The 15,117-nt window shown below is 36.3% G+C and overlaps 1 protein-coding gene across 3 annotated transcripts in view; it reads left to right on the top strand.

The window, feature by feature from the left end:
- SLC7A2 (solute carrier family 7 member 2) overlaps nt 1-14,817 on the top strand; it is a 48,418-nt gene extending 33,601 nt beyond the window's left edge. For all 3 annotated transcript variants that reach the window (XM_070757623.1, XM_070757625.1, XM_070757626.1), the window contains 8 exons: nt 896-1,032; nt 2,322-2,544; nt 5,865-6,004; nt 7,868-7,970; nt 8,569-8,771; nt 9,100-9,266; nt 11,345-11,453; nt 12,398-14,817. In XM_070757623.1, coding sequence (XP_070613724.1) covers nt 896-1,032; nt 2,322-2,544; nt 5,865-6,004; nt 7,868-7,970; nt 8,569-8,771; nt 9,100-9,266; nt 11,345-11,453; nt 12,398-12,591 — 1,276 coding nt within the window. In that variant the 3' untranslated portion in view covers nt 12,592-14,817. The remainder of the gene's footprint in view (nt 1-895; nt 1,033-2,321; nt 2,545-5,864; nt 6,005-7,867; nt 7,971-8,568; nt 8,772-9,099; nt 9,267-11,344; nt 11,454-12,397) is intronic.
- The last annotated feature ends 300 nt before the right edge of the window (nt 14,818-15,117 follow it).

The raw sequence follows: 15,117 nt of genomic DNA, 5'->3' as shown, positions 1-15,117 counted from the left end.
TCTCCAAAAATAAGAGGCAGGGAAATGTATTGTGTTCCCATTTTCTTCACACAGCAAAATTTTGATTGAAGTTACCACCATATTAACCTGGATATGGAAAATACCCAGAACTGCAGACGAGGCAGAAAATGGGACCAGAAAACATACAAGCAGCACTAGTCCCTACTTCTCTTTTTTGTTACCTTATCACTAAAACTGGGAAGAAGTCTGTAGATTATAATACATTCTAAGCTCTGTAGTGTGACTCTTTTTTATACAAGTCTTAAAATCACAGGTGTAATCTGCCATATCTGACAGTAATGTGTTGCCATCCATCTAGGTAGGAATGGTGAAAACTTGCAGGATTATAGAAAAAAAATATTATTTTGTTGAGTATTGATGTCTAGGAGAAATCTTTGTTTGATTTATCAAGAAGGAAAAATAAGTAACTGTCAGTAAATAATTGGAGTGAAAAAATAAGGTTTTTAAAAATGTTCATTACATATATAAAGCAGAGCAGTTGTAAATACTTTGTTTCCCTGAAAATAAGACCTTGTCTTATATTTTTTTGAACACTGAAATAAATGCTTGGCCTCATTGCCATGCAATCATAAGTCCGATTGGGTTTATTATAAGAGGATGTCTTATTTTAGGGGTAACAGTAATATAATGTGTTCTACTCATGCATTTCATTTCCACTGTGAGTCTTTGTCAGTTACATTACCTTGTGAAGTAGAGTTTAAAATCTGTGAAGAAGGTAGAAAACTAAAGATATTGCTGGACTAACGCCACCAATCTATATAGTGCCACAACTAATGGAAAGATAATTACATCCTACATTGTTTTACGATTATTTAATAACTACAGTAAATGATAAATACCTAAAAATGTTCTAAATTGTTAATTGTATATTTAGAAACTTATCATCCTCTGAAAATGTGACAAGTATATTTGGAGCTGGTGGCTTCATGCCATATGGCTTTACTGGAACCCTAGCTGGTGCTGCAACCTGCTTTTATGCCTTCATAGGATTTGATTGCATTGCAACAACTGGTAAGCTTTTAAAATTGTGATGCTTTAATAGAAATTGTTATATAGATACCCATTTTAGCTCCACAGCAGCCTTTGTTTGTGGTTATCCTGAGAGAGATTGACTGCCCCAAAAATCAGCCAATGAGTTTAGAAAGTAAAAATGACCAGAGTGAGTCTTCTGAATAAACATGTTTGAATTATGTGCTCTAAATCAAATACATAAACACATTGTCGTGCTAAATTTAACCAATAACCTGATATACGTTTTCTAATAAATTTAGATAATTGTTCTTGTCCTGGTTATACATTCTAGATGTTTGTTTCTTATTGGGCCTTTTGTCATCATCCTGGGGGGGGAATCACTAACCCCCTCAGAGAGGGTCCGCAACTTGGGCGTCCTCCTCGACCCACAGCTCACATTAGAGAAACATCTTTCAGCTGTAGCGAGGGGGGCGTTTGCCCAGGTTCGCCTGGTGCACCAATTGCGGCCCTATTTGGACCGGGAGTCACTGCTCACAGTCACTCATGCCCTCATCACCTCGAGGCTCGACTACTGTAATGCTCTCTACATGGGGCTACCTTTGAAAAGTGTTCGGAAACTTCAGATTGTGCAGAATGCAGCTGCGAGAGCTATCATGGGATTTCCTAAATATGCCCATGTTACACCAACACTCCGCAGTCTGCATTGGTTGCCGATCAGTTTCCGGTCACAATTCAAACTGTTGGTTATGACCTATAAAGCCCTTCATGGCACTGGACCAGAATATCTCCGGGACCACCTTCTGCCGCACGAATCCCAGCAACTGGTTAGGTCTCACAGAGTTGGCCTTCTCCGGGTCCCGTCAACAAAACAACGTCATTTGGCGGGACCCAGGGGAAGAGCCTTCTCTGTGGCGGCCCCGACCCTTTGGAACCAACTCCCCCGAGATATCAGAGTTGCCCCCACCCTCCTTGCCTTTCGTAAGCTCCTTAAAACCCACCTCTGTCGTCAGGCATGGGGGAATTGAGACTTTCCCTTCCCCCTAGGCTTATAAAATTTATGCATGGTATGTCAGTATGTATGATTGGTTTCTTAAATTGGTTTTTTTTAAATTAAATTAAATATTAGATTTGTTTACATTGTATTATTATTGTTGTTAGCCGCCCCGAGTCTACGGAGAGGAGCGGCATACAAATCTGATTAATAAAATAAATAAATAAATAAATAAACAAATAAATAAATCAAATACTGTATCCTAACATTTAGTCCTTGGAGAAGGGCGGAATACAAATCTAATAAATAAATAAATAAATAAATTGTCTCTTTGTAGGGGAAGAAGTCAGGAATCCCCAGAGGGCCATTCCTATTGGAATTGTAACATCTCTACTTGTCTGTTTTCTGGCCTACTTTGGAGTTTCAGCTGCTTTGACTCTTATGATGCCATACTACTTACTTGATGAAAAAAGTCCTCTTCCTGTAGCCTTTGAGTATGTTGGATGGGGCCCAGCGAAATATCTTGTAGCAGTCGGATCTCTGTGTGCTTTATCAACAAGGTAAAATAAGGAAAAATAAGCAATTGTCAGTAAATAATTTGAGTGACAAAATAAGACTTCTTAAATTGTTCATTACGTGTATAAAGCAGAGTACAGTGTTCCCTCGATTTTCGCGGGTTCAAACTTCGCGAATAGCCTATACCACGGTTTTTTAAAAAATATTAATTAAAAAATACTTTGCGTTTTCCCCCCTATACCACGGTTTTTCCCGCCCGATGATGTCATACGTCAAACTAATAATTTTTGCAAATAAAAAACAAAATAAATAATTATTGTTAATAAATAATTATGTTTATAAATATTAGGATCACTAAGTGTCTTATTCAATGGTGAGTACCAGTAATAATGGTGAGTAAATGGTTGTTAAGGGAATGGGAAATGGTAATTTAGGGGGTTAAAGTGTTAAAGGAAGGCTTGTGATACTGTCCATAGCCAAAAAGGGTGTATTTAGTTCCACATCTCTACTTCGTGGAAATTCGACTTTCGCGGGCGGTCTCGGAACGCATCCCCCGCGAAAATCGAGGGAACACTGTAGTTGTAAATAGTATAATGCAGTGATGAAATCTACTTACCTTCTCTACTGGTTTGGAAGTGCACATTGAAAAGATCTTCTAAAAAGTGCAGTAAAACCAGGAGAACTCCAGGTTTTTAAAGAATTATTAAATTGAAAATCCTAAAATATTTGCTTTTAAGTGTATGTGTAAATAATTGCATCAGATTTGGATCTCTGAACATCTTTTCTCGCTTCATTGGCTGCTAATACAGTTTGTCCTGAATGAAACACAAGTTTCAAAGAAACCCAATAATTCTACAGCTAATTTAAACCAGTCTTCCTGCTTTAGTTTAAAGTAAATGTGGTTTCAGTTGATATCACATAAAAAAATCTGAATTTGGTTTGGAAGATTATTTCCCCCATAGAAGAGATATCCGTTTTTCTATCCCCTTACTAATTACTGCTATGTATATACCTTAGTATACTTTGGAATTTTTCTGAAGCAAGTTTTTGAACTTGGTGGTAGAATTGTAAAATCTTTTGTAGCCTCCTTGCCTGTTTTTTTTTAAAATTTGGCAAAGCACAACAAATGAAAACCATCATTTTTTTCAGATGTCATTGAAAAACAGGAAATCTGATAGGTTAAAAAGACAATTCTGCAGTGAAATACCAGAAATACACATCTTGGCTAGCTTTTAACTTGGGTAAATACTATAACATCTACACTCACCATTATAGATTCACCAAATTTTTATTCTGCTTTGAAACTTAAAAAAAACCAACAATGATTTTCTTTGAAGAAAATATGTTCACCACACCAATACTTTAAATTATTCTTTCTTTCCCCCTAGGCTTGTACAATTTATGCATGGTATGTTTGTATGTATGATTGGTTTTATAACAAGGTTTTTTAGCTGTTTTAGTATTGGATTTCTACATGCTGTTTTTATCGTTGTTAGCCGCCCCGAGTCCACGGAGAGGGGCGGCATACAAATCCAATCAATCAATCAATCAATCAATCAATAAATACTCATATGATATGTGCAAATTTCAATTTCAGCATTTTGGTTAAAATAAGCAATATTGCACTTGCTTTCTAATGCTTCTATATGCCTGTTTGCTAACAATGCTGAGGCTATTGTCCAATATATTTTAAATTGGCATATGATGGCATATAGGTACAAGCAATTTCTTCAGCATGCTAATATTAATCAAGAAATCCATTCTTATATAGACAAAATATTCCTTCTATATGAGCCATAATTGGAAGATTATAATTTGTCCTGATGTTATGATATGGTCTCCATTTCTCTTGGTTAGATTGTTTAACCATTTTTTAATATTAACTTATTTATTAATATTAAAAGATATTGTCCTTCTAACCAGATTTTAATTGCAACAACTTTATAAATTCTGATTACTTGAGACAAATATTGTAGAATTCCATTGTACATCTAGAAAATGAGAGAATGGAGACGTGCAAGTTTGTGTCATAATAGTCTTAAACATAACTATTTTTTATTATTTATATTTCACAAATCACAGTAATTTTGTTACTTTATTCCATTACTGTATATGGCATATATAGTACATAGACTATTCATTTCTTTTAAGATAATGTAGATCTTTGTATAGAATAAGACCTACTGGTATAACTTCTTAATTTTGTGCTATTATCATATAAGCCATAATAAGGAGAAATATACATTAAGTTGAAATGCATTAAAGTTTGCTGTTGGTATGATTACTCTTTATTTGCGGTAATGTAGTAGATCATTCAATTTAAAAAGAATGGCATGCCATTTCAAATTATTTATATGTAATTTGTTATTGATATATGACACGGATTTAATTATTTCAGGGTTATTTGTTGCTTGTTTTTAATTTTGCTGGCTGATGCAATTGTTCAAGATGTGGTGATGCTTAATTATATTATGTCAAGATACATCTTATTGGTACATTGCTTTGGAAAAACTACAGTGAAGATACAAGCTATCTGAGTAACAATAACATCTTCATTTTAAGGAAAAATTGGGAAAGTAGGTTTATTGAAAATGAAAGTTGGTTAAAGCCAAGTCTTTTTAATGTAAATTATTTAAATTTGATTCTACAATTGTTTGACAGATGAGTGTCAATTGTGGTCATAAGTTGAGGATTTCCTGTATTTTATCGGTGCTGCTAGATGGGATTTATTTTGAAACCAATTTTATTCATGGGCTAGAATTATATAAGGCACAATATACTGTAGTAAATTTCATAATAATAACTTGGTTTAGGCATCACCTGATTCCTAAATAAATTACTATAATAACATTAATAGCAATAACAATAATAACTTACTTGATTTGGTCATCACATGATTCCAGAATCAAACAAAGTTGAATACAATATGAATAAGGGAAAAAAAGATAAATAAAAGTATGAATGTATAATATTGTGATGCTGTTTAAGACAATGTTATTATTGCACTATCGGTACTTCAAAGATTGAGGACAATTGGTTATGAACTACATTATATAATTTGATGAATGATATTGGAATGAATTAATATTCAATCCATGAATGGTCTATATCAGATGTTGGAACCACAACATAGTTCTTTCCAAAAAAAGTGTTCATAATAACATGGTATTTTTGTACCATTTAAAAACCAACGGATTCAGGAACCTTGTATCTTAGCTGTAGTTATCACCATATACCATATCACCTCCTTGCCAAAGTCTCATAGTCCGGAATCAACTTCTGTATTAGTATTGTGTCACTTTTCTGTAATGAATTGCATGACTTGGTGTTGGCCATGTTGCATGTTCTTTTGCTTTTTATTCAGTCTCCTTGGATCCATTTTCCCCATGCCTCGTGTAATCTATGCTATGGCATCGGATGGCTTGCTTTTCACATGTCTAGCTCAAATCAACCCCAAAACGAAGACTCCACTTGTTGCAACTTTATCATCAGGGGCTGTCGCAGGTGAGAACTTAAGTGAATGTATTGTATGGCAATGGATGCCTTCAGCCAAAGACAACCTTCAGAGTGATACATGGAAAATTATTACTGTGTTCTGTTGCAACTCAAACTCTAAATTGTGATTCTCTGAGTAAAAATATTATTTTGTCTAGGATACAGGTACATTTGACAGACAAAGTGCACACATTTCTATCTATGTCTATATGTTGGGTTAGCTTTGGCATCTACTGTTGTTACTGTAGCACTTGAACAATTACATTTTTTGTTCTAGTCTTCTGGGCTCTATGTTCCCTTTGCCTCGCATTCTGTTTGCCATGGCACGAGATGGTTTACTCTTTAGATTTCTTGCCAAAGTGAGCAAGAGGCAGTCTCCAGTTGCTGCCACATTGACAGCAGGGCTCATATCCGGTAAGCTCTGTATATTGAGGTTTCTTAACTGAGACCTGTTTTCCCATGCATGGCTCTGTGATACGATGGGCCTTTCTTGCTAACGGCTCGTGCATGTAAATTGGGAACAGAGTGCTGACTAATCAGAAGGCATATTTCATTTTGATTATGGTGATGGTGGAAAACAAGTTCCTTAGATAAAATGATATTGCCTGTTACGTGTGTGAAATAGAGTAAGTTGGTTATCTTGATAAGTTTACTGTTTTTTTCAATGTTCCCATTGTGCTTTTTGTACAATTTCCATATGCACTTTTCTACAACCAATCTCTGCATTTCCTCTTAAGCCATGCTCAGCAACATATTTTGCCAAAGGAAAGTGACATGAAAGCTATGCCTGATCCCCTCTCCATCTGGCACATTTGCAACCTCAGCATGTTTTATGTCTCTATTTTAAACAGTGTTAAGTTTTTCATAAAAGTTGCCAGCTCAGATTATTTAGCCAGCTGAAAAAATGATTATTATTTTTGCTTCCACAATATGTATGTAAAACAAAACAAAGCAAAGAAAAAGGTCATGAAGGAAGGAATAATATAATACAACTACAAAGAACATTTTCTTTATTTTACTGATTTGTGCATTCTCTAATTCCACTTGCAAATTGTTTTATATTTCTTCTCAATTTCCTTACCTTGCCCTTAAGGGATAATAGAGATTATTTGAAGGGAGATTGATGTCATGCTTCTTTTAATCACCAAAACAACAAGAAATTTTATGAAAAGAAGCCACTCCTTGAAAATCTAGTTCTTGTTTATAAACAAGTATTGTACCTGCAGAAGACAATGTGACTAAATTTCTTTCTCTTGACAGTCTTTTTACCATGTATTTAAAACAACCCAATACATTTTATTTGTTTTAACACTGTTTAAAGAGAGATAGTTTTTATGGATGCCTGAGAGTTCAAAATACTTTTCATGAGCTTTCTGCAAGAAACCGAAAATTAACCATGACCACAGTTACCAGACTTCATATCTATCTATCCCCTATCAAATTAAATAGTTTGAGTCAAAATATTGTTTAATTTGCTCAGATGGATCATTCACAATAAAGTTTCCCTGAAATATCTGCATGCTTTTTTAAATTATTGTGACTTTCACAAAGAATAAGGTTTGTTTGTTTTTTGCATTGTCTATTTTAAAACCCAAACATTGGAAATGATTTGAGAATAATTTAAATTTAACCAAAGCTTCCATGAATGAATTATTTATCTCAAACAGATTATAAAAATTGCTATAATGAACAAACTTTAACAGTCATATAAGCAATGATTTTATCCTATTCAAAATTTATATGATTATAATTTGTCAGAAACTTCATACAGTTCACAAACAAATATTAAATGTTTAAAAATATAGAGAAATATATATGCTTTGCCTAATATGTAGATACTTAATGCAAATGTTATTTTTCCCATTCTTCTAGCTCTAATGGCTTTTCTCTTTGACCTAAAAGCCTTAGTAGACATGATGTCTATTGGCACGCTTCTTGCGTACTCATTGGTAGCTGCTTGTGTTCTCATACTTAGGTAAGTTCTGAAATTGAGTTTATAAGCAATTTGCAAAGTAATTTTTCTGTAAAATAATTTTTCTGTAAACAGTTTTGTTTCTGCCCCATTTACGAAAGACAATATATTTAAATGCTGATCTTGTGCGTGAGATCATCATAAGATTTCAGACCATTGCTATATTTCTGCCAATTTTAAAGTGAACAAAACTATCTATTAGTGAAGATTCAACCCTGGAGAAGATCTGCATATTTAAGGCAATGGTTGCATTATCTAATTAATGTATTGACAGTGACACTGAGGTGTCATGCTCCCTCTCAAATTTATAAGTGGCTTCTCCTGGTCAAAAAATAAATTTTGCAAATTGTCCCAAAACTTTATGCTCTTATGTGAGATTTCATAAAAAGATACCATTTCAAATTATCTAAAAAATTAATTCTTTTAAATGTAACTTGGGATTGTCCAGAATGTTGCACAGTGGTCCTTACTCCTTGAAAATTAAGGTGAGACCTAATCATTTAAGACACTGTAACTAAATCAGTTCTGAGTAGCATGTATCCTAAAGCTAGTTTTATTTTTATACTGATTTTACATTAGCAATCTTTGCCTGCACACACAGGTACCAACCCAGTTTAAACTACGAGCAACCAAAATATTCAGCAGAAAAAGAGGCCCTTGCAGGATCAGAAGGCGAATGTAAAAGCGAATCTCAAATTAGCATGATACCAAGAAAGAGGTTTAATCTGCAAATGCTCACTAATCCTTCAAGTTTACCAACTGAACAGTCTGCTACTGTGGTGAGCTTTCTTGTGGGTCTTTTGGGTAAGTCCAAACCTATTTTAATGCTTTTAACTTATTTGACATTTTAGCTATATGCAAAATGTACTTAAAAGATCAAATTCATATATTTTGAAGGAAAATTAGTCCTTTGATTCAAGTCCGAAGAAGTGAGGACTTGTATGTTCTGCATATTTGTTTGTTTCTTTGTTTGTTTGTTTATTTGTCAAACATGTACAAGATATATATATCTTGGTTCTCCTATTTTAAAAGACATTAATCTCTACTTTTAGTATATATCACAAATTTTCAGATTTTTGAAATACTAAAATGGTCCGTCTTTTTTTTGTTTTCTTTTATCATCTCCACTCAGCTGTCCTGATTTGTGGATTAAGCATTCTGGCAACCCATGGAATTCATTCACTTGCAAATATGGAGCTTTGGAGTATTTTCCTTCTTGTGTCTCTTTTCATACTGTTTGGAATGATTATGTTTATCATCTGGAAACAACCTCAAAATCAACACAAAGTGGCATTTATGGTAATGGCTGTGATTGTAAATGCCAAGTTTTCACTTTTTAGCAAAGAGGAAAACGAGTGTGGCTAGTTCTGCTATATTTATTTGGGGAAAGTTATGTGAAATATGGTGTGATCACTTCTGCAATTTTGGTGTGAAAATCAATATATAAATGTTAACAAATGTCATAACAATTTATTTTTGACAATCGTGGATGTTCCAGAAAAGAGCCAGAGGTGCATTTGAGCAACTAGAGATAAATAATCTTGGGCACAGTCCTCTAACAGTGTTTTTCAACCAGTGTGCCACAGCACACTAGTGTGCCCTGAGACATGGTCAGGCGTGCCATGGGGAAATTAAACATGGGTCCCCAAACTATGACCCACGAAGCTGGATTTATCCGGCCCGCCACCAGCCGCCTCCATCCAAACATAAACATTCCTCTCACAATCCCTCCAGCTATCAGCGACCGGAAGAGTGGATGCACAGGGAACGCTTACTGACCAATCACCTTCTAGGATTTATCCCGACCACTAACGATGAACCAATAGTAGGCTGCCTCTCATCCACACCCAGGAAGGTCCCCGCTCAGGCTGCCGCGCACTTGTCATTGTGTGGCCATGGCGAGTAGTTGAAGCTGCTACTTCTCCCCCTGGTCCCGATTTCTAATCTTGGTCAGGACTGGAGGTAAAAGTTGCCACCACTAGATGAAGCCTCTGCCTCAGCTGGTTATGTCTATCCTGATGGTGTATATAGATATTTGACCTTTTTTTTTTTTATAAGAGGCCCCCGCCGAGAGTGATATACAATGCATCACAATGCTATATGTATAATACGTACTGTGATAGAGTGTCATTTTGTGTCATTTTGGTTGGTGGTATGGCCCAGGATTTTGTAAATGTAAAAAATGTGCCACGGCTCCAAAAAAGTTGAAAATCACTGCTCTAACAGATGGTCAAGCAGCATATTTCTAAGCATTTGGATAGGATGTTGCAATTAACAGAACAAGTGTTGATTTGTCGCCAAAAAAAATCATGCTTGAATATCCTTCTCTCTTTGTCTGAAAATGTTGCTAGCTTTGTAGATTGGGCTAATTTGTGATAACGTACTTTGACCACAGCAAAGTCTTCGACAGATTCTCCTTTATAAAATAGTATATTGGACTGATGACACCATTTATAGATGAACTTGAAGTTGGCTGAATGACTATATCCAAAGAGGATTCATTCACTAATGGCTTTATGTCAGCTCAGAAGGACATCTCAACTGGAGTCCACAGAATTCTATCCAGGATTCTGTGCTGCTCAACATTTGACCAAGGACTTAGATGAGGAAATCAGTGGTTAAAGATGGCATAAGGTTAATGATTTAGATCAGAGGTCTTCAAGCTTGGCAACTTTAAGACTTGCGGACTTCAACTCCTGAATTCTCCAGCCAGCATAACATAGTCTTAAATTTGCCAAGTTTGGGGACCCCTGATTTAGATAAAGAAAATTCCAAAAGATCTAGACATCTTAAGCAATGGCCAGGAGGGAATAGGATAGAATTTTACAGGGAGAAGGTTTAAGTCCTGCATCTAAACAGGAAAATTGGTTTCAAGACATGTAGAGATAAAGGTAGAGTTCAGGGATTATTTAGTTTATTAAAGAACATTAGTTTTCCAAAATAGAGCCTCTACTCAAAATAAGCATAGTATAAAATATAAATTGCTAATATTATGCACCATCTGAGACTGTTACTCCACCTAAGCCAACTTTCTCTAAATATATAAGCTGCCAACACATGATTTTTCTACCAAGAGCCAAGGGTGGGATCTTTCTTTGAATATAAATACTTCTGAAATCTCTATGTGAGCCTGGTTCCAGTAGCATGTCTTTGATGCTACTGTGAAAGGTCTTCTGACATTCAGAAGTGATTTATGAATCCTGAAATGCCCCAGTTCCTTTGAGAGACCTTGTTCATTGGCATTTGTTCCATCCACTGGTGTTTCCTTTGCTATTTCAAGTTAAATCTTTAGGCAATACTTTAAGTTTTTCAAATTTTAATATAAAATATATAAAGTGTTGGCTTTGGGTATTTTACTGTGAAATATTTATTCTTAGGTTCCGTTCTTGCCATTCTTGCCATCCTTAAGTATCTTAGTGAATATATACTTGATGGTACAGCTGAGTGGAGAGACATGGATTCGGTTCAGCATCTGGATGGCACTCGGTAGGTATTCCCTTGCCCTCTTTTTTGTAAAGTGGCTTTTGGGGGTGTCCCATGGGTGGGTTCCTACCGGTAACTAGGGTGCACCGTTCCGGTAGTGGCCTGCAGATTTTCTCGCGACTGCTTTGGAGCCATCTTTGCCAGTCCATTGGGTGTTGCCATTTTTTTCCTGAATTTTTGGGTCCTTTTTTGCTTCTTGTGCATGAGTAGAAGCAAAATCTCGCAAGGGGCTGTTTATGCGTGCGAGATATCAGCAATTTTTTGCTTCAAAGCATGCACAGAAGCAAAAAAAAAATCACCAAAATCTCACACACACGATTGTCCCTTTGTGAGATTTTGGCACTTTTTTGCGTGTGGAAGCAAAATTGTGCACTGGCATGTGAGCTCCCGAATTGCCAGGATCCGTACGCAGCACACCGATATGTCAGTAAGTGCAACCCATCCCTGGTGTGTCAATGTGTTTTCCTGTGCATAAATATTTGCCCAGGTGTCTTGTTGGGAGAGGAAATTTTCTAGGACTGATTTCAGTTGATATTGACAATCATTTGCAACAAGTTAAGGAAACAAATTGCAGCATAAGATTTTTTCCTAGTCTGCCCTTTTTTATTATTATTACTATGTGTGTGTGATAAATGTACGTTTGTTTTTCTTCTGCATGAATACAAAAATTCTGTGTCAGTTATTAAATTTTGTTAATTTTTTTTGGTAACAGTTTTCTCTTATATGTCACATAGTGAGACAGCAATAATTGCAATTCAACGGTATATGGGGACTCAATTATAAAGATTAAAATAATATGTAGATGTTGTCTTGATGTATGTGGGAAAGAATCTGTATATGACAGTTAGAGAAGGTCTAAAATCAAATTGTAATCTTCAGTAGAGTTGTAGAAAGTTGAATGACATACAGCACGTCTACAAAAATGATTGGTTGTTTTGTTTTGAAAGGACTCCTGATTTACTTTGCATATGGCATCCGGCATAGTCTGGAAAGCTGTCCCAAAGAGGAAGAGGAAGATGATGACAGCTGCTCAGAAAGAAGCGAAACTTTAGAAAAGAAGCATATGGGAGATACAAATGAACTTGAACATGCAAGTGAAAGTGCTCAGTTTATTCCACATGAAAAGACAAGTGAATGTTAGCAGTCATTGATAAACCTGTTGCGTGCGCTTTTAGGCAGTGGTGGCAGCAGAATGGAGTTGCTGGTGAAATGGTGAACTACTTGCTCTCCCCCCCCCAAAGTAGCAGTGACCCACTTGTGCTAATATCTAGTAGAATACATGAAAGATGATCTAAATTAGTTGCTAGATATTTCTTCCATCAGAGATATTTCTTCCATCTGAGATTTTTTAAAACTGAGCAAGAAAGTGGAGGGAAATAAATTTTCCAAGGGGGCCAATCTGACTTATCTGTCATGTTAAATAAGTTGCTGATTTCCTTAACAGTATCTTACAACTTTAACTGGCATGTAGTACATAACTAATTGTTAAGGAGTATCTAAAGAAGAAGAGTTGAATATCATGGTTTATAATACTGGAGATGTATTCTTAACTGCTTTTAAAACAAGGGAAGCATTGTTAAAATAATCACCCAATTACTTGATTTCCATCACTCTATGTATCTTTCCATACCTTGTTTCTAACCCAAGATGGTGGTGTAGTTGCTCCACATTACTCCTCTGAGTGAGAGGCTGAGGCTATCCTTAGCTGTACATTTTATCAGAGGCAGCCTCAGATATATAAACTCAGTTATAGGTCAGCAGTCATGACTGGATGAGGCTGGCAAGAAGAATAGAAAATATAATACAATACAATACAATAATACAATATTGCGTCGATGATTGGAGGTGACCTTTATTCAATAGTGGGGAAAGGCCCCAGATTCGTAGAAATTGCTGGGGGGGGGGGGGAAACCACAGTCATTTGACCTAACGTCTGCTTTGCTGTTATCTGCAAACGGTATAAATCATGACAATTCTTCTAACAAAAATGTAAGAATATTTGAAATGGATATACAGTATTTGATAGAAAATCTAGTTTGAAATTCTGTTTATATCAGTTTTATTTCCAAATCCTTCATCCTTGACAATGAAAATGAAAAACATGGACGAATGATTAATTTAAACCAATGATGAAGCACGGGCAAAATGGCACTTCTGCGGAACTGAAGGTTGCAAAATGCCGATGCATCTGTTGAAATTCCTTAATATATGAATGTCCTGAGCAGAGGTGGGCAGCAGGCAGGACCGGGTGGAATGCAGTTCCACCGGCGGAAATGAAGATGCCTGTGCAGCTCCAGCTGATTGGCGGCTGTCATTTCCTAGATTACTGGTCTCGTCTCGGCTCTCCTTTTTCCCCCTGCTGCTGCATCTGTGCTCCTTGCCTTTTTCCTCTTTCCTCCTTCCTGGCCTCGGACAAGCTTTCCTCTCTCCTGCCCGGCTCCCTTCCAGCCTCACGCAGCCACTTCCTGCCTGAGGTGCAAGCAGAAGGCGTGGGTGGAAGCGGCATTGGCAGCATTTATGCTTCTGGCAGCACCCATTCACCTAGCTACCCAGCCTGAGGTGGGATGGCGACCCAGGAAGGAGAGGACGGGAAACATGAAGCAAATTGTCACCCTAGCGAGTAACACTTATAACTGACAAGGTTGTAAGTTGAGGACTTAACAGTTCACTTGAACGATGATGATTGTTCAAGCCACTCCCACCTGGTCATATGGCTGGCAAGCCACTCCTATGACCATTAAGCCACACCCACAAAATAAGCCTCACCCACAGTGTGGCAGTAAAAATTTTGGCTCCTGGTCCTGAGCACATCAACACTGCCAGAGACTGGGGTGCAGAACTGTGCACCCATATATTAACTTGGTAAATTATTCAATTAAATATAGAGGGGAGGAACTGTTCAAAAACTGGCTGATTTGGGGTAGTGGTGAGTAGCATAATGTTGAATTTGCATGTTCTTCTGTCTTGCTCCAGTTACAAAGAATTTGAAATGTTTTATTTAGGTCATTAACTGCTCTTTGCACATTTCATCACATTAGCAGTTGGTGATTAATTTTAAGTAATGTAAAATGTCAATTTCTAACTACGGTTTATAAAATAATTTAAATAATTCACAGTTAATAGGAACAAAAGTGAAACATAATGTTAGATTAGACATGAAAGATTGTCCTCTCCCATTTTAGAAGTTAGGACCAGGCAGTGCAAGCTTTGGGCCTACTACCACTTGTTCTCCTCACCATAAATTGTGGTTTCTCCACTATACCCAAACATAGCCATTAAACTATTGTTCCTGTTTAGGAAGCAATCCTCTTCAAATTCTTTTGTCATCATAGGTTATATAATATTTATTAAATAACTCATGAATACATTTTTGTTTTTGTGATGTTTGCTCTGTTTATGAAATAGAGGTAGAGATATATATGTATATATTGCAGAGTGGAGTGGGGAAAATGAAAAACAACTCAAATGTTTTAGCAAAACTAATGTTTAAGTGTGATAAGTCTTTCTTAAACATTGACGGACTGTGCTGATACCCATTCCTGGTTTTATGTTTTGGGTAAGATTGTGCGTTGACACTATATAACAGTGATGGTGAACCTTTTTTCCCTCGGGTGCCGAAAGAGAGTGTGTGTGTGCCATTGTGCATATGCGAGTGCCCACACCTATA

The sequence above is a fragment of the Erythrolamprus reginae genome, chromosome 7, assembly GCF_031021105.1.
Source record: "Erythrolamprus reginae isolate rEryReg1 chromosome 7, rEryReg1.hap1, whole genome shotgun sequence".
Classification (NCBI taxonomy): domain Eukaryota; kingdom Metazoa; phylum Chordata; class Lepidosauria; order Squamata; family Dipsadidae; genus Erythrolamprus; species Erythrolamprus reginae.
The sequence above is the reverse complement of the archived record's forward strand: the minus strand, read 5'-3'. Positions and strand labels throughout refer to the sequence as shown.